The 26,759-nt window shown below is 34.3% G+C and overlaps 1 protein-coding gene across 2 annotated transcripts; it reads right to left on the reverse strand.

Moving 5' to 3' along the window:
- Window positions 1-1,292: 1,292 nt before the first annotated feature.
- On the reverse strand, window positions 1,293-23,612 carry Dfd (transcription factor deformed). Of its 2 annotated transcripts, none has more exons than XM_073073153.1 (3): window positions 23,508-23,612; window positions 16,432-17,052; window positions 1,293-2,672 (listed from the first exon to the last, which is right to left on the reverse strand). In XM_073073153.1, the coding sequence occupies exons 2-3, from the start codon at window positions 16,982-16,984 to the stop codon at window positions 2,023-2,025; spliced, it is 1,203 nt and encodes a 400-aa protein (XP_072929254.1). In that variant the 5' UTR covers window positions 16,985-17,052; window positions 23,508-23,612; the 3' UTR covers window positions 1,293-2,022. The 2 variants fall into 2 exon arrangements, with proteins under 2 accessions (XP_072929254.1, XP_072929253.1); XM_073073152.1 differs by lacking the exon at window positions 23,508-23,612 and adding an exon at window positions 17,645-17,918.
- Between the last annotated feature and the right edge of the window lie 3,147 nt (window positions 23,613-26,759).

A 26,759-nucleotide genomic window follows, 5' to 3' on the forward strand; every position in this document is an offset into this window, starting at 1 on the left:
TGTGTTGAATTCACTGTTAAATATAATAAAAAACCCTAAACCCGATGAATCTCGGAGTGCTCCCTCGCTGGCGATCTTATTTGAAACAAAACACAATCAGCATCTCAGCATTGGCTTTGTATCTGAATGATAAAACTGTGTTGTATGCGTCAAGGCCCGTGTACGGAGCGGGTGGAAGATACGCGTTGCGTGCCGGCCACACAATGAGCGGCGACGTTGATTGATGGCTCCACATTGAACGAATACATTACGATTTTTGCTTTCATTTCATTCGATACGAATGGCGCAAGGTTATGATATCGGAGTGCTCACTAAAGCGCAACTTTACCGCGTAAGGCGACATGTCATCAGATACTAAAAATGTTATCAATTTCTTTTGCCTCTGGAATTTTATCAAATTTCGAGTTGTGGGGTGTGCGTAAATCAATTTATGTTTACTTGGGCTTCGTGAACCAATACGTTAGGTAATGGTTTGAGTAATGATAACAAATCAAAGCATCATTAATAAGGCTGGGCTTCATCAAATATTTTTAATCAATATATTTTTTTGAATGAGACTAAATAATGTTCCTACTTATTAGGGGTATTTTATTTTGATATTTTTTCTTAAAAATATGTGTGACCTGATACAACCAAAGTTAAAACTACGTCAAAAAAGGGTTTATATTACATGCATTAAAAAAGATATAAAAAAATAGGTAATTTTTTTTATAAGCTTAGTTCATTATTACAAGATATCTCCAACCCTACGAATTGAGAGCCTGGTGGCTATTGTAGGTAAGTAAAATCTGAGTAAGAAGTTACCAGTGCCTTCCAGTAAAAGAAGAGTGCCGTCCGTGTTTGTCTGTGTTTGTGCGTGTATACTCGTATATGTGATAAAATATACAGTGGTTACAGACAGTGACACGGGTAAAAGCTAGTTATCTATATAAAATAAATCTTTTGTTTTGTGTTATAGTTTAAAGTAGGAATTTCCTTAGAATAATAACATTATTTATTTAGCTTCCTTTGTATTCCTTTGTATTCTCTATATTGTCAAAATAAGTCTGCAATAGAATCAGTTTGCTGTCTGTATGTCTGTCACATGCATTTTTCTAAGAGTTTTACTCAATAATTAAATGTAAAAAGGTGAAATTTGGCACAGTTGAAAGTTTTATGCGGTCAGTGAGCAATTTTAAAAACGTGTTTGTAAAATAATATGAAATTGTGAACAAAGTAAAACCTTATCCGACTGTCAAAACATTATTGTTGTTTGAGTGTGTTAAGTTTTTAAATAAAATGAACAACAAATGTATATTTATACTATATTTATTGGTTTTATTCACAGTTTTCCTATCTCAGTTACAAAACAATGTTTTCCTTTAAAATTAATTTTCACATATTGTACTTAAACTGAAGTCATTGTCAATATAATGTTACAATTACATTAATACAATAAATAATTACATCTACCGATCCAAGAAAATATTTATAAGTAAAATACAGCTTACTACATACCCACTAATCCGTATTTGTATACATCAGTTAAAATAGTTAATACATTTAAGTTTTACACACATATAAACAGATATTAAATTCCGTTAAATAGTTCTTATTACAAAAATATTAAGATAGTAAGGTCTCATGTTCTCTTAATTGTTACAAAAAATCGGTAGATGCGTGCTTATATACAAAAAACAATAGGTACACTGGTAACTTCGACGTTAAAGACAATTTTAATTATTATGAAAAGTTTAACTAAAGATTCTCATGACAATGACTCGAAGAAGTACAAAACCAACACTCAGGATATCTATTCCTACCCTAAAATAATCACACTTTTGACATTGTAGAGTTTTCCACTTAAACTATCCAAACATCCAAATTATGACTGGTTATTCTAGTTATACTTACACAACTTAGTATAAATCTTAAATTAATAAATTTTAACATCACTTTAATACACGTTATCGACACAAGGGAATGGTAAGAATCGAAGAGTTCGTTAATGAAAATATAGCATCTTCTTTACACATCTAAGGATTATAAGGCGGTGAGACCGTAGTCAGATTTAATTACTGGTTGGGAGCCAGCGTTTATGCCAGTGCCGCAAGCGCCTACGGGAGAACCATGCGCCGCGAGGTTGGCGATCATAGACGGGTCCATGCCTCCGTGCATGCCCATCATGTGCAAGTGGTGTGGCGTCATCGGATGACCGGGATTCATTTGACTGCCGGGATGCGACATCGGACTGATCGCGGGATCGTGAGACAAACTTTGCGTCCCAACACAGTGCAAGTCGTTCATTATATTGTCCGTAACATTCTCTATGCTGTCCGGTCGCCCGTTGTTGTTTGATTTCTTCTTGTCGTTGTTGTTGGTGTTCTTATTCGATCTACTCTTTGGTGTGGATGATTTAGTCGTGGTCGTGGTGACGCCGGCTGGATTAGTTTTTCTCCTAACGTTTTTGGTATTCGGCAATTTGTTGTCTTTCTTCCATTTCATCCGTCGGTTCTGGAACCAGATTTTTATTTGCCTCTCGGACAGGACTAGAGTGTGCGCTATTTCTATTCTTCTTCTCCTCGTCAAGTACCGGTTGTAGTGAAATTCTTTCTCCAGTTCTAATATTTGGTGTCTGGTGTACGCCGTCCGCTGTCTCTTAGGCTCCATCCCAGGTTGAAAGGTGCCATTCGCTGTAAATAAAATGTATTATTAGAGATTTGAAATGTACCTTACATTATATTTTTCACAAAATATTTTAGTAAGTGTAGAATTTCGATATAATAAGCATGGAGGACAGTCTTATATTAATATAGCATTCCAAATTACGGCGTTCATAAGTTTAATCATTGCTGTCATATTATGATATTAACTTGCCCCATATTTTGCTCTATACATGTGAAATTGAACTATTGAACTAAAATTTAAACTGATATGAAAGAAGAAACGTCCAACATACAACTTATTTTTAATACAAGATTTAGTGAACTATATCACTTTCAATCTTTTTATATGAAGATAAATAGCATTATATGATCAACGTTAATTAATGCAAGGAGCATTTCGACCCCTACTTGCGATCGATCACAAATAAGATGGACCCAATACCAAGGACTAAATATGTCTCATGTCACTATTTTACCACACACTGCCAAATAGGGTACATTCAGACAGCACACATTATTATGCTGAAGAAAATGAATCACTCAATTCAGTCAATAAGACTTATTTCAAGATTAAAGCGAGGACTATATATATACGATGGATATATAATATACGATGTAAAACGAATAAATAGGCGGGGAAATGAGTATAGTACATTACCGAGTCTATAATACTGAGTTCTAAGGTTGCGTGCAGGACGCACTGAATAATTTATGTGGTAGTAACAACCTCGGAGCGGTTAATTAATGTGCATAATAATTACACGTGTACGAGCATGAGCTTCCTTTTTACTTTGATTAATTACTCTTAGCAAATTAGCTCTTTCTATAACAACCTGAAAAAGTTGGAATTAGCTCCGCTATGGTGGATCGACACCTTTTTACTAAATTAATGTGTTACGTAATTAATCGATGTGATTTCGAAATTTTATTACACTTTAAAAGAGAAGAGGACATATGTTTAGTTTATGTGTCGCTTAGAATAGATACTTTAACTTTTTAATCTAAATATATATAAGTCAAAGGTGACTGACTGACGTGATCTATCAACGCACAGCCTAAACCACTGGACGGATTGGGCTGAAATTTTGCATGCAGGTAGATGTTATGACGTAGGCATCCGCTAAGAAAGGATTTTGATCAATTCTACCTGTAAGGGCATAAAATAGGGGATGAAAATATTACTTCGTAACGCGAGCGAAGCCGCGGGCAAAAGCTCGTTCATTATATCATTTCAATAAAAATAGTTATATTAAAGAAAAAGTTTGTCGTAATTTGCTTATCAATACATTTCTATAATATAGGCTACAATGACCTCATCAATCATCAACAACCCATTACTGTCCCACTGCTGGGCACGGGTCTCCTCTCATAATGAGAAGGATTAGGCCATAGTCCACCGCGCTAGCCAAGTGCGTATTGGTAGACTTCACATACCTTTGACATTTTTATTTTTTAATCTCAGGTACCTATGCAGATTTCCTCACGATGTTTTCCTTCACCGTTCAGCAAGTGATGATTAATTTCTAATACACACATAACTTTGAAAAATCAGAGGTGCCTGGGATTTGAACCTCGGACTCCTCGATCGAGAGGCCACGTTTCTTTACCACTAGGCTATCACTTTTTCAAACTAAACTAAACTACAATGACCTACGTGTTCCATATTATAGCTACCTTTATACCTAGCAAAATAAAGTATAGAATTATTAATAAACCTCCAACAAATACGCTATTGTGGTACAAATTCCAAAGCAATTCTTTAATTTCCTTCGAAGGAAATTGCTTTCTTACATCTTTTCAAAGTAGTACAATGGCTGTAAACACTCGTATTTGAACCTATTCGCGAATAATTTTATTAAAGCGCTTTTGTATTATATATTTATTACTTTTTTGTACGGGCGTTTTTGTTTTAACTTCAGTAATTATATCAATTTGAATTCATACGTAAATTGGAATATGCCTATGTTAATAAACCTCTTTGGATGTAATAATATAGTCGGTAGTAGGCATTTAATCAAGATTGTAACTCAATTTTAAGATAATTTCTAGGTACGAGCCAAATTATAACTTTAATCGTATATATGTTCATATGGATGCGTAGATACGTAACTATATAGATAAAAAAATAAGTGTATAATTATATATAATCATAAGTTTTAATAACCCATGCCTATAATAAAATCTCTTATGGGTACTGACTGAATGGATTAACCATGGATTAGACTATCCATAAAACTTGCAAGTTTACAATGTATTGAACTATAAGTACATTTTTAAAACTATTTGGAGAATTCTGAGGTAGTTTTCCGTCGATGCCTTTCTTTACATTTTAATTATTGCCTAAAATATTAATACAATTCCTAAGTTAAAGTAAGTAAGTACTTTTTATAAATCTGTAAATTTAAGTCTTAACTCATGGAAGCCAAAATAAGATCAAAATTCGTTACATCCCTTCATTATGATTTAGCGTAAAAAATGTAAAGATAAGTAAATAATAATACCTGTGGGAGTATCTGTGTATTTTTATATGTTATGAGTACTTTTTTGATCTAATTTCGTTTTTTTTTTTTTTTTATAAAGGGGTAATAGTTTTATTGGATAATAATAAGGTTATATACAATATTTGAAACAATAAAATTAAATACTAATTAAACAAAAAAAAATAAACAAATTATATACTAATAAAAACTTATTTATTTATTTATTTCGTTTTTCAAACTATCTTCATATGTTAGATAAAGATCGACTGACAGGCGAGATATGTTCGTTCTAGAGGTATCTTACTAGTGTAGGAGATAATAATGTTAATGATTTACTACAGGAAACTCATGTAAACATAAGTGACAAGTGGAGGTGCCCTAAATATTCTAAGAATATTCACACAGTCATCAACATGCAAATTAATTGGTCTATTTACCATATGACATGCAATTTTGAAATACTAACAAACGTCTCTCGACCTCATCTTACTGCCAATATTTAACTTATTGTATACTATAAGCTAGATGCGGATTATATAAGAAGTTTTCTTGAGGAAAGTAAGAAAGTAATTACAACTACGTACCGTGAGTGAAGCAAGACATTATAATCGTAAAATAAAGATTTTACTCATGACTTCAAAATTATCACTTTAGTTCTTCCTTTTGCAAAAAAAAACTTGTAATCCGACTCATTATTACCTATACCTACCAATGTTTTTAAGAAAAAAAATATAATTCTAAAACAGCATTTGTCAACATTTATGAAGGAAATGCTTTTTTCTGCCGCCCTTACAAAGTATTAATATCAGTTCATAATTGGTTCTTTTTTAGTGAATAACGATCAATTTTACAAGTAAATCTAAACATATTTTTGAGATTACTGAAGACTACATACATTGTAATTATTTTTTGTATTCAGTTCTCTACAATAATATCATCAGAAGTACATATAACATATTTATTGGTTTCACCTTAAAGTTTATATATATTCAAGAAATTAATAAATGATTAATTAAACAATTAAAGTGTGTAGTTAGACTACAAATAAATTTAATTATCAACTTGTGTATCAATATTAAAGCGATATAATATATAGTTCAAAACCTTTACCGATATAATCTTTATCAAACCTTTCACGACACTATTAACCTTTCATTACTATAGAGATTTTCCCGGAATATTTGATCAAACTATGTACCCACCCACGGATCTCCTACACAAAAATACTATATTTATAACAAGGACTATCTACCCCAAACTATTTAATATGAATTTAGAATTTGAAAACCTAAAAAAATACGGTTATTTTAGAAGATACGAGTAAGTAGAGCTCTACTCCTAGTGATATATGTCTTTGTATTTTACGACCGACTAATTAAATATTCAATAAAATTTTAATAACAAATCTTCCTATTTCAACATTTTTCATACATCTAAATACATGCCCTATACATCGTACATCCCCCAAAAGCATAAGCGGTGCTCTTTCCCACAATTTTTTTAACTTTATCCAGGTACCTGTCTTTTTACAAATTTATTTCCACTACATTACTCCTTTAAATAGCTTTATTTTAAATTAAAAAGTCCTACTAAAATTAGTCTATTGAATTTCACAACTCTTCTATTGATCGACATGTTTAATAGTAACTAAATGGGACATTACAGACAACAAGACAGACACAAATACATTCAAATTCAAAACTCTTCTCTACAGTACCCTTACCATGAGTTTTTACGTTTCGACCAATATGACTGTTTTTGTATTTGTTTACGTATTTGCCCATACGATTTCCAATCATCGCCCCTAGCGGATTGTATCAGAACTATAGTGTCAGTAACGTGACATTAAATGTCTCAATTGAAAAATAGCGCTTTATGTTTTGTCTCTCTTTTTTGCGAACATGTGAGGCAGACAGAAAGACTTGAGCACTTACTTATTGTTACGTTTAATCAGTCTACTGAAGCAAACGGAACAGAATATTGGATTGAGTAAACGTAACGTAAAATTTTGGGATGTTTTGAAAACTCATGGTAAGGGTAAATATTAAGAAAATCTTTGAAAATAGTAAGAGAAAAATACATTCAAGTTCAGGACTCTTCTCTACTAATCGAGTTTGTAAAAAAGTAATGGTAATATAAGTAACTCAAAATAGTAAGCGAATGCAATACAGATAAACAAAAGAATTTTATTTATAGTTAGAGGTATTGTGAGCTTTTCAATAAGCTCGCTAACCCAAGAATTCCGTCCAAACGTCCTACGCAATCCGATCGATCGTCTCCAGTACGAAGCTCTTATCTTACGAAGCTTTGCGAAGCTTTCAATCTTTGCGTTTTTTGTTTAATTTTACAATGGTAATTGAATGTAAATATGTAATCATGTTAACGATAAATTATTAGATAAGTATGTTATGAAATGTTTTGCAAATATTGTCTTTGAATTAAAAACTGTTATATTTATTGGCCTTTACTACATAGGTAAAGAGTATACGATTATATTAGTTATTTAAAAACAATCATATTTTACATAATTCATTCCGGTATTTTTAATACGTAATTTCTGTAACAATTAGGTTGTCATAGTGCATTTCTTTTACATAACATTAAATGTCAGAATTATTACTATAGGCACCTATATATATTTTTGTTACCCGAGGGTAATGTTTTTCGAGTCTATGTATATATGACCCATACCTTTGCACGCTCCACAGTCCAAATAAATGTCCTGACGCATTTTATTGCTTACTAGCTGACCTGGCAAACGTTGTGTTGCCATATAAATAAAAAAATGTTAAGGGTGAAAAACCCTTATCACTTAGGGGTAGAAAAATAGATAGTAGCCGATTCTCAGACCTACTGAATATGCATATAAAATTTGGTGAAAATCGGTGAAGCCGTTTTGGAGGAGTACGGTAACTAACATTGTGACACGAGAATTTTATATATAAGATTTTATGGCTTGACGGTGACGGTGACGTTTGATTCCTCTAAATTGTGGTAGTGAAATACATATTTTTAAGCATTCGTGTATTTTTTTTATATAAATACTCTAGATACCTATTCTATTCATAACATACGCTGACGAACGTCTAAACACATCTTGCATATTCAGAATACGCTCAAAATAACCAACATACGAAGACTACTAGTAGGTATCTAAAATGCCCAAGCGTGAAACGGACAAAGGCTATTGGATGGGGCGAAGAATGTCTTAGATTCCGCGGTTTGGGTGAGGGTATGTGCGGTCCGGCTGAGATTTCCACTGGTCAGCATTGATCCGGGTCGGTAAAGCTTTGAAAAAGAATTTCGGTAAAACCTCACCCTTATATAAGAAATTTTGGATATATAATACTTTCTATGTAAATATCTTGGTACCTTGGTACGGTATAGGCTTATATTAGTTACAAGCTTATGTTAAAATATGTGTTACAATTTTTGTAATTTTGGTACCTAATTTTTTTTTATTTTTTTTATATTTGAACCAGACGATAAAGCAGACGTGCTACCTGATGGAAAGTAGTCAACGTCGCCTATGGACATTTGCAACACCAGAGGAGTCGCCAATGCATCGCCGGCTTTGAAGGAGAGCTCTTTTTGCACCTTTTTTGAAGAGCCCCATGTCATAGCGCTCCGGGAATACCTCAGAAGGAAGTTCATTCCACATCTTGCACGTCCGTGGCAAGAACGTCCGCGCAAACCGAACCGTGGAGGACCGCCACGAGTCCAGTTGGTGTGGATGGAACTTCATCCTTCGGCGAGTGGTGCGATGGAGGAACGGTGATGTAGGCACCAGGCCATTAATTAATGTTCTTCAAGCGCTTTTATAGTAACAGGAATTGTAAAAGGTGGTAGAACCATTTGTGCCACTCCTATTTCTACCTAATAACAGTAGTGTTAGGCGCTGCTGTGTTCTGGTTTGAAGGGTGTGGTAAGGGAGACAGACTTTTCCGAGGCAGCTTAGTCCTCAGGGGTAGCGGCGCACCTGTGGCCGATCTCAGGTAGGAATATGCAATCCTATCTGGGGTTGATTACAAATGTCCATGGCTGGCAGTAGCCGCTTACCATCAGGTGGACTGCATGCTCGTCTGCTACTCCCATATTATAAAAAAATGTATCAGACTACTTTACGTCTACGTCTACGCAACACATTTACTAATCACCTGATTATAACTATTGGAATTTCCATATTGAGGATTGCATTAAATAAAGAATTAATTAAGAATTTTGCATTATAATTTAAGAGTACCTACAATAGTAAAATTTTACTATGGCTGCATTTTGGCTGTATTTACTATAAAGTCATTCAAAATAGATAAACACTTATTTTTAGCTGTTAAAATAATAACAGGTGGTAACCAAGTGAAAGGGTGAATGAGACATTAGAAAATACAAATTTTCTGAAGTATCTGTTTGACTTTATTTCAGAAATATACAAATTTTACGGTTGCAATTTATTCAAAATAAAAAAGTAAATTTAGCTCTTGAGAAGTTATTATGAACATTTGTCTGTAAATATTTTAAATACCATGCACATAATATGGTTATTAGTTGACCGCAACTAATTACGAATATGTCTGACAGATTAAACACCTGAGATATGTAGATTGTGGGTATCATAATTTCATGGCATTGAAAAAATCACACAAAGCTCAATTATTAATGCGCACCTATTGTTCGTACTAATTATACCTAAGATGACCATCACAGTTAAACATAATATCAACAGCCAAATTAAAGACTTAAAGTTTTGAATTTAATATAGTCACAGAAAGAAGTTTTGAAAAATTTCACAGTAAAAATTCGGAAAATTTAGTAATTTATGGAAAAAGCGCGTGATCTACCTAATACCTTTAAACAGGCAGTTCTTGTATATAATCTGAGTCTCCAAAACGGCTCCTACGATTTTCATGAAATTTAGTAGGTGTACCTACATGGGGCTTGGAGGCGATAAATCAACCTAGCTAGGTTTCATTTTTAGAAAACGTCGCTAAAAATACCCAGAAAAGCTCCAGGTACATTTCACTTATCAAATAGCCACGCATATGACAGGTTCTTATACCAAGTTTCTATTTCGAAAATAACTTTGCCTAGTACACATAGGGGCAATCTGCGGCCCGCGGACCCAATACAGGCCACCTCGGCTTGGAATCCGGCCCTTAGGTAACGTACGAGTAGGTCAACGTAGGTAACGTTTAGGGGCAGTAAATTTAAAATATGGAAGATTTTTATATTGAAAGTTGTTTGTTTTTCGTTGACTGTACCTACAACGTTTTGAGGATTGCATTTAGACCTTATTTTTTTTCTGTTGACATATTTTAGTGGTCATTTCGAAACTACGGCCCGCGAACCGCGACTTTATTACCGTATTTTAGGCCCACGAATTTCAAAAAATTAGACATACCAGCCTTAGAAAAATCACGTAATGAGGACATGTCTACATAGGTACCTATTTCTGACTATGAGCTAATGAAGTTCTGGAAACATAACTTGTTTAAATACTCAAAGGGAGCTAATTAAAAAGCTAAATTTTTGATGAATAGCTAGATAGCATAGGCTGCACTAATGGTGGCTACCAGGGACGTTTAAAAGATTGCATAACAATCTATATTATTGGGTTTTTTCGATCACTGCAATATTTTCTGGACAGTAAAACCTTTACTTGAAATAAAGAGGTCAAAAATCACCTGCAACAGTTTTTTGCAAGAATCGACCAAACAAATTAAGAACGTGGAATTACGCTCCTACCAGAAAGACGGCTTAGGGTGTTGGGCCAAAATGGACAATATATAATTTTATAAAATATTTATTCAATATACGAAAAATGTCTTTCATTTTCACAAAAATAAAAGAAATGACTTTTCGAACAACCCAATACAATGATTACTATGAATCATAAAAAATACACATTCAAGTTTTTAAAATTGACTGATTAAGATAATTAACCTCCTAGAAAGAGGTGTTTTAAGTGAACATGTACCGATAGAACTGAATTCGATAGTAGAAGAAAAATAGTAGATAGAATTCGAAACCTTTTTCAGTTAAAACTCATAATAAGACCGTAGGCTACCGATAGATGAGTATTATTTTCCGTCTGAGCAAATGAACTCAAAACACGCATTATCCTGTTTATCGCACGAGAACCCGTTACCGCTACCGGTCCACGTTCGATCTTCGCTTCGTTAGCCTCTATCACGTCATCGAGACGATGACAATCTGAATTGAATTACTGGCTACCTGCGACGAACGTGTGGTCTCATAAGCGATCTGTTAATCTCGAGCCCATCTCGCAACGCATGCGCTATCGAACCCGCCTGGTGGTCCCGCCTCATTACGACTTACGACCAACTTACGATGGATCTCTTACTATTATGTAGTGAAAAATGTGTGCCCACTGACAGGTGTCGATAAGACCGAACACAGTCCAGAATTAGCGCGCGAATACTTGCGATTTCTTTACCCATCAATCAATGGTCTTCGTTAGTGTATGACGTCATAGTTTCGTCATGCCAGTAAATGAGTTTTCGGTTTTAAGGCACAATAAGGCGACCTTCGAACTAGGAGCCTCGGGTCAACATCGCCTATTATGTAGTGAATACAATGCGCATAATTTACTCACAGATCAACGCATTGAAAACGCTGTCAACGTTAGATGATAATGTACGGTTTTAAACTAATGTATTTCAATATAAATGTATTGTGTTTTGGTTGTTACTTTGATGTTGCCGGCCCGTATGTAAAGATGTAAGCATGTAATTTAATTTACATAAATCTAGGCGCGTCTTACTATTTATTGAGGCTTCTAATAAGTCATATTGTTTTGACAGGAAACCTGAGTAACATTTTATTTTAATTGTATAATTTTGTAATACATACTTTACGAATACCTTTATGTTATGTTATACCGAAGTATAACAAGATTCGTGAGTAATGTATAGAAAAAAATATAAATTAAAAACTAAATATAAAAAGCAAACGTGCAATACACGGTTAAAAACTATTAAAAGTGTTCAAAAATATGTTTGTAATACGTATGTTAGCAATAGGTAATCAAGATTACATAAAATCCTGTGACATAAAATTTGTAAAGCACTTTGTGTTTTTAAGACGAGATATTTGTCACACACATAAATAAATGTAGCTAAATATAACGCGCTTGAATTATCTTCTAACGGACGCCTACACAATGACCCGAATATACCGTCGCCTGTCACCATCGAAATAAAGGGAAGAAAACAAACAAAGAATCTGAAATCTCGGGAAGATATATAAAAAATCCACGATCGATAATCTCCGCGGCGAATTCCGAGCCACAAACCTCTATTTAAAAGCGATAAAAATAAACGAGACTCATTAACATTAGTGGGTCCTATTGTCGTGTAACAAAGGTCCTGGCGTCTTACAGGACCTTTGTAATGGGTCCACATTAGTAAACTGTCAAAACACATCAAAAGACACTCGGGATCTCGAGTATCCGTTAAAAGTGAGTGTTATTGATTGGATGCAATTTGTAAATTCTTTCAAGTGCACACCGCAAACATTTAGCCTCTTTAAAAGCTATTTTGCGCTCGTGTTTGATACACAACAATAGTGAAATGATGCGCCAAAGGAAATATTAATGTGGTGAAATTAATCTTGATTTTTTGTTGTTATACGATTGCATTTCGATTTTTATTCAATTCCTTATTTTTACGAATGCGTTTGCCGCTATAGGTGGTTAAATTAGAGTCAATATGTATTTTAAAATACCTATTGATATGTTTTGATTATTCCAACAACGATGATACTATGCTCATATATTATTATGTATTTTTAATGTATTTCAAGAATTATGACTGTGTTTATAACGAGTAAATACAATTTATCGGTATAAAGTTTAAAAATTAATTCCTTTAAAACTTTAATGAGTATTGCTCGTATCGATTTCATTATTTTTGAAATTAAATTCAAATAAAAAATACCGTTACATATTGAAATTATTATGGAAAGTGTTTAATAAACGATAATAATTAGTTACGCTATATTAGCATCATCGTTTTAATTATGATATGACACCAGGCCTAACTAGAAAATTACCAGAAATCAAAAGTTCCCTCTGCCTAGCCTATGTTACTACCTCAAATTAGACGAATCCAACAACACCACATAATATATCAAATTTCGTTAGGACATTTGGGCATGCCAAAGAATGGCAAAAGCATACCTACACATATGTTCGAAAAACATTACCCTCTGCAGTCGAGTTAACTAACGAACGAGTTATATTAGTGTAGTTAAATATTGTGGGCTCCTTAAAAATCCGCTACAATAATTCGTTTGGTTGTCTTCCATTTTCAAATGAAATTGGGCAATTTCAAATGTCTGGACCAGTGTTAAGCAAACTTTTTGTTTTCAAGGTACAACTAGGAAAACAAACATTTTTGGAAGTACACCACACATTAAAAATTGTTTTTAAGTAATATTAATCAACATTTATTGAAACCAAATAATAAGATGAACTAAACAAAACGCCTCGCTCGTGCGCTCGCGTGATTTGTGTAGGTAATTTCCTTACCCTTACTTACTAAAATAATTTTATAGGATAACCTTACTTATCCTCGGCACATCAACTAATGATCACGGTACACCAAAATGCACACTTTGCGGAATACTGGTCTAATCCACTGATATATTATTCTACCTACAGCAAACCTGGATAGCAACATAATTAAAAAATATTTTGATTTAATTCTTATCTCCTTATGATCAAGTGAATATATATTCATGTTTGGATTAATATTGCTATTTTTCAAGTTATCATCCATATTTCCCAAGCCGTGTCTAGCATTTACTGAGCGAACTCTAGTATTATGACTTAAAATTTCAGCACCATTTATTCAGGCACTAATAACATCTTCTGGGAATTCATTAAACCATTACACAAGCACCAATAATATCTTCTAGGAATTCATTTTCATTAAACATAATCTGAATGTCATTCAGTGATATACAGACAGTAAATTGTTCCACACTTACTTTCAACTGAACATTTTCCTTTAGTTTGTCATTTATTAATTTCCCATTTATTAACTAGATCTTTATAAGGGACACTATCCGATTATTCATCATATAATACAGAATCTGTGTTATTATCGACTAGAGTAATTAGTTTATTAGATATCTCTCTAATAATGCAGTACCAATTTGTATCAAAATCGCTCCTTTTATTTCCTTTTAGCCTGTTTCGTTTATTTTAATTTTAGTTTCGGATTTGACCATCTACGCACACTTGAAAAATTTACACCGTCTATTATTCACTGGGTTCTATCATTGGTCTTTTTTGAGCTATCATAAGCATATCATATCATATCATAATATGTAATAACGGTATTACCTGAGATAACTCTACTAATTATTGGGTTACAATGTCTACGCCCGACTTAACATAAATATTATATGTGCTAAGCATTCATCCATATTTACTGAGCTGTTACTATTACTTTCCTATTTTTTCTACTGCTGCTTTCTGCTAAGTCTACACTATCGTATGTATCTATTGAACTATAACAGCTATCAATTTTTTTCGGCTATTTACTCGACGATACCCACTAGTACCTTGGATACCTTAATTGTTAACTTACTATACTATATTGACACTGTTACTGTTGTTAATCCTTAATATTTATAGGTATATGATAGCAAAATCGATGGAAGGAAGATCGGAGGAAGGTTGCAAATTTGACGGCCAGCCTTCGCTAGTCGGAGAGGGACTTTGAGAAGAAGATAGTAAAATGCTTATTTTGCTGATTGCTGTGCTGTCAATTCTATGTTAGATTTTACTGAGCTGTAACTTAAGGTACCTAGTTGCACTACCATTTTCTGAGCTATCCTGATGCTTATTGAGTAATCATTTCAACGGAAGTGTCAATTGATAAAAAAAATAATTAAATGAATTGTCATTATTTCAGAAATATTTTGTAGTTAACCATAAGTAAGTTTATTTACTTTGATTATAACTTCCCACAACAATTCAAGTGTGTTTATACCAAGTCATAAAAATGACTAAAAAATGCAGTGTCATCCGATTTACATATGCATTCAAAACTTCAGCTCAATCGGATACCAAGTAAGTCAAATTTTACTTGCAAGTTAAATCAATTCCACCATAAGTTAATAAAGCTTGTTATTATAAAACACAGCCCTATTTTTTTTTAAATTTTTTGTCGAAAAAATCTAAGTACCTTTAAATCGGATACATTGATTTAGAAGATACTCGTATTGTTAGATCAATAAAAACTAAACCCAATTTCGTGTCTAATAAATTTATATTGATTAGGTACCTACTCCTTTCTTATTAACGACTATATCGCGTGAATTATAGTAATGGAGGGTCCATTAAGATAGTTTAGTAGCTTCGACCCTATTGGCTGTGTACAACTATCTATAAGTTATCTATAATATTATTTTCAATGACACACTTTCCATGAAAACTGCATTGTGTTATTTGTCTAAAAATTGGTAATACATTGTACAAAAATGCCTGCGTTTTCTTTATAGTACCCTCAATGTTAAGATTTTTAACTAATAAAAATACGTTTTGGTTGGTTTGGTTGATGGTATCTGCGGAGGTTTCTTGTGTGACTGAATTTCTAGTCACACACATCCAATAACTGTATTTGTATAGGTACGTATCCACTACTCACGTATATATATCTTATATATAAAATTCTCGTGTCACAATGTTAGTTACCGTACTCCGCCGAAACGGCTTTACCGATTTTCATCAAATTTTATATGCATATTCAGTAGGTCTGAGAATCGGCTACTATCTATTTTTCATACCCCTAAGTGATAAGGGTTGTTCACCCTTAACATTTTTTTATTTATATGACAACACAACGTTTGCCGGATCAGCTATTACGTAGGTATATAAATCATAATTGTCTTTTGTTGCTCATTATTTATACTTTACTTCTAACAATTTATAGGTACGAAGTACGAGAATAAAGCGTTACGTCAAACTAAACTAAAATAGCGTTCTAACGTAGGTATGTACATATTTATCCGCCTCAAATTTGCGTAATAATAAACGTAAAAACGCATGTATCCATTATTACCATTTTAGCCCAACTAAAGCAACTTTAGGATCGGCTAAACTTATTTTGATTGGACTTTCACACAAAAGTAAAGGACTTAGTAGGGGTACGTAGTTATAAGAACGATATACGTTTTTTCATTCTGATGCCATTTAGGATGCCTACCAGAAAATTAAAATCTTTGCAAAACGCTAACCTATAGGAACTAAATTATTTATGAGACTAAGGGTTACTTACACGCTCCAGCAACGTGGATCTTCTTCATCCATGGATAGATAACCCTGTCAGTATTATCCGAGCATATCGACGAGTCGTCATCTTCTACCGGAGGACTATCGAGCAGTAGTCTCTCGTCATCCATCTCCGATACCGGCGACCCTTCCCTGCCCAAGGACTGGAGCTTCCTCCCAGCTGGTGCGGCCTCTTCGATATGCCTCTCAAGCCGTAGACCAAGCTCTGCGAAGCCTGGAGGAATATCTGTGTGTGGGGATACGTAGCCAAGCTCAGCGTCAGATGGATGCGAGGGTTCTGGCGGTCGTGGCGGCGGCGCGACAGGTGGGTGTTGTGGCAACGGGTGGTAGTACCCTCCATAGCCGTAACCTGTGCCGATCTGCACTGGATACTGATGCTGGTAGCCGTACTGCAAGTGTTGGTGCTGGTAGTACTCCCCGGGCGGGATGTAGTCCGCCTGGCTGTACTCTTCGGAGGGGGGGAACTTGGGGTCCGGTTGCGGCTGGTACCCGCCGTTCATGAGGAAGGAGCTCATGATGGGCGTGGTCGTACCGCGCATCACCTAGCGCTTAACACGCCCGCTAATATGGCCGCCATTCATACATCAACGGGAGCGGCATTTAGTTCCTGCAAAAGGGTGCTTCGACTGTTTTATATAGTTTCGACTTTACTGCTTAAAAGCGTAGTTAAATGGATAAGAGGGATTGTTATCTGTGAGAAATTTATAAATAAAATAAATGAGCCAAATCGCTACCCCGAGGAGGTGTACCCCAGATACTGGCAGCATTATTTATTTTATTGTTTAATTTTTTTTTTCATTTTATTGTAGTTCCTCTGAATAAATGACTATACCTGTAAGATATATCGATATTGCATGTGTGCAAGATAATTAACGCGTAATATATAAGTTTTAGAAGTAAGTAAGATATACTGATCTATATTTATATGACCCTTTCATACTTTCTCTGTACCTGTTCAAGTATCAAGTTCTTGTAGTTTTGGAAACATTTCCATCTCTTTCTGTTTGAATGCTGGATACTAATATATTATAGTTATATTAATACGTATAAATCTATATTGTTATATCATAATTATTTATGTAACAAACTTGCTAATTTTGAGGGTCGTAGTACGTGCATGATTAAGGTAGGTATGTATTTACACCTAATAATATCAAAAATGCTATTGGTAATATTGTTAAATATCGTATAAAATTTACCTTTTCGTATCACCACTATCCTCTTCGATATAACAATTTAAGAATTTCTACAACAAACACGTAGTTTAGTTGAAACACAAACAGTTTATAAGTTCACACAAACACTAGCACACAACTAAAGTTTAAACAAGTCACTAGTTTAAGAATGGATATCGGATTAGAACAATGTTATTGCAAAGTCATTTGATTTATCACTTTTTGATAATAAACAATGGTGTATGAGGCGCGCACTCTCGCGACATTTTGAGACAATATACACTGCCCGACACGCCAGCGCACTCTGTCACTTTAAGGACTCCTATACATGTTCATCAATTTTTACATACCACCTTCCATTTTTAAGGCGGAGCTGTTGTTCAGTCGACTCTATCAAATCTATACAATCCAATCTCGACTCTACTCTACACAACATAAAACTGACTCTACGTAGAGCCCGGCAATCCAAGCTTCGAACCGCAACAACTATGTTCCCCCTTCCACACATTCATAACTCTACCCGTGCGAATAGGACGGAGTTATATTGAAGAAATTTAAAACGAACGGAGCGAGATATATCTTTCTCGCTCTAACTTACGAGCTTTTGCGTGCGTAGTGAAGAGTGAACTTATACAAGCTTACGTAGAGATTAAGAAGCTGGTCGGTAATAATACAGAATGAACATGGTCTCTATTCGTTACGACATGGCGTTTTAAATATTTAATATGCAATTTCCTTTATTTTTCATTATAACGCCGTTCGTTATTTTAATGGGCGACAAGTGAGATATAATTTGGAATAAATTAATGATATTGAGTAGGGCCGGCATTAATTATTAGGTAAAAACTATTACGTAGAGAATAGCCATTTAAATGAAAATGATACTAGCATTTAGAGGCCACTTTGTTTTTACCATGAAATAAATGTTTTACAAGTTGCTTATATATCATTAGCGTAAGGTAAGTTACTACTGTAACTTACCTTACGCTAATGATACATTTTAATTAAGTATTCAATGTTAAATACATATATTTGTAATATCATGGGGAAATACCTAAAGGATTTTATTTTTTACTTTTATTAGTATTCCTATAATTTACGACTCCTTCAATAACTAGCTAGAATATCCACACAATAAGTATGCTATTACAAAGTTAAATACTGACATACTCATAAAATTAATTTTGAGTAATTTCGTTATATCCATTCCTTACCCAAACTAGTATTTACGATTAAGTAGCATTAGGATTTTTAAAAGGTAACAAACCTTTGGCAATAATTCTAGTATTCGTTTGAAAAATATTCCTACTTATGTATGTACAACCATTAACCATACCGTAATCGTAATTCACACGTTTACTGCGACAAATCCTTTGTAAACACTATTTAATGACTCTTAAGCCGAAAACCACAATTACTAATACAAACCTATTTTAAAAACACAAAAAAATAACCAAATTTTCCTTTGTCCTAAACTATCGACGGTTAGCATGTCAAACCAAAACAGGTAGGTTGGTTACTTATCTCTTGACAACCAACTAAACTAGTTAAGCATCCGAACAAAAACAGTGCAGTCACAATTACAAGTCACCGTCCAAAGCCTATCATGGCCTTAAGCCGCTAATACAACACTAAGATCACCGACAAAGCCGGCAGCAAACAAACTAAAATGTCCAGTGATTTTATTGAATTAGATGATCACAATGGTATGGCTTTCAAGTCACGAAGACGCGGCACATCAGGGATTTTCAACCTAATTTGTTCACCGTAGAGGTGGTAGGACGTGTCGTCGTAAGTTGCAATAATACTATCACGAGCTGAACTGTTCTGCTGAGTCATGACGTCGGCTTCCAACCGGTGCGGTACAAAAGGTGGGAACACCCGTTCAATGGATGTTTGATCAATAGCTACATACGTGTGCCTGGTGTCTGATGCCTGAAGATTAGGCTTTAAGAATCTTTACGGCACCGTAATGAGGTTCTTTTAATCATTGCTCGGTTTCGTCGACCTGGATTGATTTATGATTGTAGTTTGAGTTATTTACCTGATAACTAGTACTTTTGAGCACTGATAGTCTAGTAGCATGCGAGAACAGAACATACGAAGGAACCTTCGCAAACATGCCAGCTTTTAATAAAAAAGAGTTAATTAAAATCAATCACGCTTCAATGTTACCTTTCAGAGCTTGTGGTTTGAATTCAAAAAGATAATCATACATCTTTTTTTATGACAAGGTGCAAAGGACACCGGGTAATTTTTTACTGCACTAAAATCCCCACGGTAGTCTTTGCAAGTGGTGTATAGTCTTCAGACTTCAGTGCCTCTATCGGGCATTCCTTCGGAGACAATTATACTACTTTCACAACTTTAGCTGTATACAAGAGCATGTGGCTACACATAACGTTCTTCCTGGGATTGCTGGCTGGACGGATTGAACTCCAACTCTTGCTGCTCGCAACCAGGGACATAGACAAGGTATACTCTACCTCTACTCTGGTCCCGAGCAACAAAGCCAAATGATGCCAAAGTTGTGGAAAGAAAAGTCTGCTTTACACGTCCGGCAAACTATTGAAGTAGAGACTCGAAAAGTCTACGACTTTATTTTATCAAGGAAAATTACATTGTAATTTATTCTAATCATACTTCTTCTTCTATTCTATTCTATAATCTTCTTCATGATTATATAAGAAAACATGCCCACACACAAGGAAAAATCTTTATTTCAACCATTTCAAGGGAAAATCTCACCTTTAGCTTAATCAACATGTCATGCTTTCAATTTAATAGACAAGCTATTTAGATCAATGTCCGGAGACAATCTTATCGCTCGCAAACTTTTCCCAACTTTCGTCTACCCTCCTGTTTTTTCGAGACGCTAACTGCCTGCCAGCTCGTTCCATCCAGCGCAAACTTAATCCAAGTTTAATGAACAATACGACAGACCCTTAATCAAACTTTGGATTTTGTAACTTATCTCGCCTCGCTATTTTGCTCCTCAATGTGTTAGCTTAAAACAGAGAATCCTTTGGACTTTGTGAATCACATAAGGCGTTGTATTTCGAAAATAATTCAGGAGATAAACCTATTTAGCCGAGTTTGATCGTATTATTTGTTTCTTGTTTTGCTTGGATCGGATTAACGGGAGTCACTTAAGAGTTTCATCGAGGCAATTTAGGATAAACTGTAGATAGTACTTTTAATTTTGACTATTTGACCAAAACCTTTATAAAAGTAGTTGCGTTTTCTAATAGTCATAATGAACTAAACTTAATTTTGCCTTTGTAAACAAATCACAAGTGTATTAGAGAAGATGGCAGAAATATCTATAGAGGATTTCATTGCATCAACTCATTGCCACACTTTTCATCAATGTGTTTTGCCGTTTATTAATTTGTCAGCTCAAAGTTGCTTATTTTGTTATGGAAATAAATGGCAATATTCATAGACGAACTGGGCTTTCCAATCTTACATAGCTCTCAGAATTAACACCTGAAATAAATTAAACAAGACTGTGAGAAACCCTATCTTAGGTCATAAGACTGATTGGAAAATACAATAGTGTAGAGTTCTTAGTCGTCCTAAGTATAAATGCACAAATTGACTAAGCTGTCACATCTGGAGCTTAGTCAATTTGTGCATGTGTGCATTTGATATGACCTTAATTCTATACAGACATAACATCAGACATATTTTATTCCCTTTGTTACTTCTAAAGCGTTTTCCTAATTCTGCAATTCAATGCAAAATTTTGCAATTCTGCAAACGAACATGAGTCGAAAATTCGGCCCTTTTAACCCAAAACAAGCTTCAAAATTTCGCTCAAACTCGAAGTTGTCTTCCAAAAAATTAATTTAAATTCAAAGAATCCCCAATTATTTGTGTAGGGGATCGAATAGCCAATTTTCTGTAATGGCGGGTTGCATTTCCTATCTTTGTTGTGTGTGCCGACGTTTTTTGCGACCGCCCCTTCCAAGGGGCAGGGTTCGTTAAATTTATGGGATGCGTAGGTAGCGTACGGGGTTCTCCATGTGTTCTATATAGAGAATTTGTCACACTGATGTCAACTTTGGAAATAGATAAGTTTATGTATAACGGAGTTATGTAGGTAGTTAAGTATTGATAATGGTACAAATCTGATTATTTTGCACATTAAATAGAACGCACGCATTTCGAACTTAGTTATATTTTAATTTTGTAACTTATAGAACATAACATACATTTTTAATTAAATAAGTAAGAAAGATTTTACTTATATGGTTATGTACATCTCATTGAAGTTGTATTCAGTATGGTTTCATATTATTCCAAAATTATCTTAAATGATTACAACCACCCATGACCGCCATACGCTAGATACTCATTCTCTGTATTAATTTTTAACGTTACCACAGTATCAATCTTAAATTAACAGAATGAATACTAGATACTTTGATGCTAGAAAGACCAATATAACTAATCTAAGATAAAAACTGGAAAGGTTTTTACCAACACATATAAGTCAATGTCTAATACATTATTCACTACTTACAGGACACCCTATACAGCCCTAACGCTACACTTAAACTCAAAATTCCAATTTTATATTTACGTATACATAATTGGTACACACAAAAGCAACATGACGCCAACATCAAACAGACTACAAAGCCACGCTCAAGTTTCTGACACGGAAACGTCATCGTATGTCAGAGCCTGACAGTACCCCCCTCCCCCATGACGTCACCCACAATATTATTTGAGGGCTCAGTTTTGACTCCAACTTTCCACATCTAATCAAAGTTTCAACGTTGAAATATCGATGCCTTTGTTCGCGAGTTCAATACCTTTTTGCAACAAATTAAATTTCGCAGCTCGTACGCACGAAACAATGGCGCTATTTAGGTTACGCCTATCGATCTACTCTTTTACTTTTAATTTAATTATGAAAACAAATGTTGATGTAGATTTAATTTAGCAGTTTATTTTTAAACTAATTATATACACATATTGTTTTACTGACACAACATTAGGATTACATACTCTCCACTACTGGCCATAGAACTATAGAACTAGTTAAGTTCTATATTATAATTCTTTAACATGTTCTTATCCATTGACATTCTCTACCTACCACTTAATCCTAAATTTTAAAAATAAATATACAGTAAGAATGTCGTAACATTAAAACAAAGTAAACGAATGCTTCTCTATATTTAAACGTAGAGTAGGCATCGGTAATTATATTGAAATGCGCTAATTAAGTCGAATCGTAGACGTGGCTTTTTATAGCATAATTTTTATTTTTATACATATTATTACCTAGTATACAAGTACAGCCTAGTTCGCATAATGTAGATTTAATGTGAGCAGATTTATCATTAGGATTATATTGTAGAATTGTCTCAATATCAAATCTCACAGTTAATAGACTGAAGACCTTCTTAAGATTGCTACATCCTCTTGACTACTGTGATTTATTTGTTAAAAGACGATTCTATCTACTGTCCTACCTTGCTACAATATAAGCCAATTCCTCCTATCTTTTTTCATCCTACATTTGAGCACGGGTTGTCCCTAAAACTTAAGGAGACCTGAAGCGTACTTCGTCATATAGCTCCAATCGAAAATGATGGAGGAAGCTATGGCCTAAGGGCCAACCCGTATCTTCTGCTTACAAGACGCTAATAGGGCGTCAAGGCTTAATAACTGTTACCTAATATTACCAACTGAGACCAGCACATTAAAATGCCTTATAAAAAACATGAATTTTAACCACAAGCAGGCACTACCAACTACTACTACTACAACTACTGACCATGCTTGACGTATCTAACTTTATAGATGGGTTAAAATCAACACAACACGCTTAAATATAAGCGAATACAAAAACATAATTCTCTATACTTACCATCATAGAAGTTTGAATCGTTTTAATAAAATGTTATATCACGTAAAATGTTATCGATACGTCGCTGCCCCGTCGAAATAGCAAAAGCTAATAATTCCATATTTTGCCATTTTATACATACGTATGTCGCGCAAAAACGTCAAACGTTACAGCGTTGAGGGGAAACGTTTGGTATTCTTGACGTAGACGGACAAAAACGTCATATTGAGCTTCAACTTCAAGCTAATTTGAACTGTATTATGTAAGAGGGAAGACTGTTTGTTGAATGTATTGTGAGTTGGTTGTTACGGTTGTTCACAGCTGAGTGAGCAGAGGTTTCATTAATCAGCGCAGTCGCGACAGTGCAGCGGCGCTGGCATCGCGGCTCAATTTTTTCCTCTTGCGCCCTTACAGTGGATATTGGACGCGATTTCCTGGGATTCTCGGGAGAAACTGGGTGGTCGCTCGCAATCGATAGACAGTACCTACGTACATCACGTCTATGAGTACACGTGTTCAACCGGATTTTGCATTACCTTTCTTTTATGTTTATATTTAACTTTTAATTATAAGAAACATCGATTTAGGCTTTTATCGGAACGTAAAACAATGAGAAATTATTCTATGCAATTATAACCTTGTTTACAATATTTTCCCTTTTAAGAATTATATTATTATTGTCAAAGTCGTACATTGTGCAGTAATTAAATACAGTGCTATTACACAGAGTCCCATATTTAACACTTTTGAAGCAAACGTTGTAATTATTTAGTAAATCGTTTATTTTATTTACTTATTCTAAAGGTATATATACTATATTTACAAAACATGTTTTATCGACCTATCTTGTTTAAATATCATCATCATCATCATCATCATCAACCCATTATTGTCCCACTGTTGGGCACTGGTCTCCTCTCAGAATGAGAAGGATTTGGCCATAGTCCACCGCGCTGGCCAAGTTTGAACCTCGGACCTCTCGATGGAGAGGCCGAGTTTTGGTAACCACTAGGCTATCACTGATATTACTGCGTTTAAATATATGACTATTTAACTCAATACATATTGTACACAGTCCAAATAAAAAATCGGAACATTTTTACAAACGAAAATTGCTGTCAAACTTCGAACCCCGCACAGTGAAGCGTGAACCTTCTAAAAATTTGCATTTCAATGCATAATTTAACCATGTACATTCGCGAATGTCTCCAACTCGAATAAATATATCCCTTATCTCCCCTCAGTCACTCTTTGCACTCCATCCCGCGAATAATACCTCTGGGAATGGAGGACTGTTCTTTTTTCCCCTTTTGTTAATGCTTTTGTAAATTTAGATACATGTACGTATACGAGTGTTTATTGTTCACTGGATTGTAAATAATAGAAGGAAAGATATAGATTTGGACATTAATATAGAACTAGTAAAAAAGGATTTGAAGAATAAAGTTCTAGGGGGTAAAATATAGTAATGTGATTATATGTTAGTATTTTTACAATAACCCAAGTATGTAAGACATTGTTTTTTTTTTTCGAAATATATACATTTGTCAATCTTTATATATTAAATAATTCTATAAAATCTTTATATATTATAATAAATAATATTCGTTTTTCTTGTATCATATTATAGGAATTACATATTTTCTATGTATTTAAAAGAACTAATTTAGGATTACAATGATATTATTGTTCTTAAAAATAGTGTATATTATGACTAGTATACCGACTTTAATCAAAAATATTAATAACCATATATGTGGTTAGACCATTGACCGTAGACTAAAATCATCATAATCTATGATGCCTACCTTTATAAAGTAGTTCAGTATAGTTTAACAATATGTATCTCCAGCTGAAATGTTTAAGCACAAATAAGTTATGAACTCGTGATTACTATACTACGTGGGTACTTATAATTATGTTTGTAAAAAATGAATGAACAACATCACGATTATTATGAAAGTAAAATTTATTCACCATTCATTCCGCTATGAAGAATCACATTCATTTCCGCATACAATACCTAGTCAATCTATGCTAACTGTCGTATTATGCTCGAATAAGCTTTAATTTCACGCCTTTACATACCATCACTTTCTAACTACCTCCTGTTTACTGACAAACAAACTGATCGATTGCCCGGAAAATCGTACCGAATCACCGTAAATATTTTGACGTGATCCGAACATCGTATTACGAAACAATCGAGTTCAAATATAATCGAACGATTGCTTTTCTAAGGGGATTCGCAATCTCGGACACTTGATAGATCGGTCTCAAGGGTGTCTGTTATCCAAACGGTAGCTGACTTGTACATCAAACAATCTTGACAATGGTTTCTAAAAGACAACTCAGTACAGACGGTCGCTTGGGATTACCGGTGGCAAATGTTGCCAAAACCTTAAATAATCATGCTCTATTGAGTTGTTACTACAAACTTTTGCGGTAGAAAAAAATATTGTAACTAGTAATTCGATCGGTTCGTGGAATCGATGTAATGAATAGATATGCAAATGAAGAATTTAAATGTTTCGAATATCTATAGTGTGTGCAGTTTTTTGTACGTACTTATATGTGTATGGCTGCCTCAATTCTGTATATCTTAGTGGGCCTACAAATGTAGAATACCCCTAAAACATCGATCAAACATTCCTACGATATACAAACTTGAACGATAAATCCACTGTTTTCCCATACAAATGGAAGCACAAGTGGCGTGGAGAAATTAGACAAAAATACAATTTGGAACAATTTGGCAACAAAAGCGAGCATTGTTTTGATGCAGGACAATTCAGCAAATGCACATTGGAGTCAAATGGAACTGCATCGCAAAAACCCGCACCCGGCCGGATGACTAATGATGTGGCGAAAGCGGCCCGGGATTTGGAAAAATACCGCTCCGTAGACAACAATTTCGAGTTTTGATAATAACTGAAAATTGGATGGGAACTTCAAAGGCGCCGGGGTTTTAGGGAGCAGGAAAAAATGAGTTGTTTTGGTAGAGATATAAGTGCAAAAAAATATTTATAAACCTGAGTAGGTGTCCGCTAAACAGTTACAAAATTTCAATTTGCTATTCATTTGCTTGCAGAAATTTATATACGAGTTCTTGCAAATGAAAGGATAAAAGTATATTGGACTAAAATAATCTGGGATTAATCCATACTAATATTAGAAATGCGAAACTAGCCAAAGTATTTGTCAGTTTGTTACGTTTTCACAGTCAAAAGGCTGGGCTGGTTATAATTAAATTTGATATGGAGATATTTTAAA

The sequence above is a fragment of the Epargyreus clarus genome, unplaced genomic scaffold (genome assembly GCF_041222505.1).
Source record: "Epargyreus clarus isolate Ecla_fem2 unplaced genomic scaffold, WU_Ecla_fem_2.2 ptg000005l, whole genome shotgun sequence".
In the NCBI taxonomy this organism is placed as follows: Eukaryota; Metazoa; Arthropoda; class Insecta; order Lepidoptera; family Hesperiidae; genus Epargyreus; species Epargyreus clarus.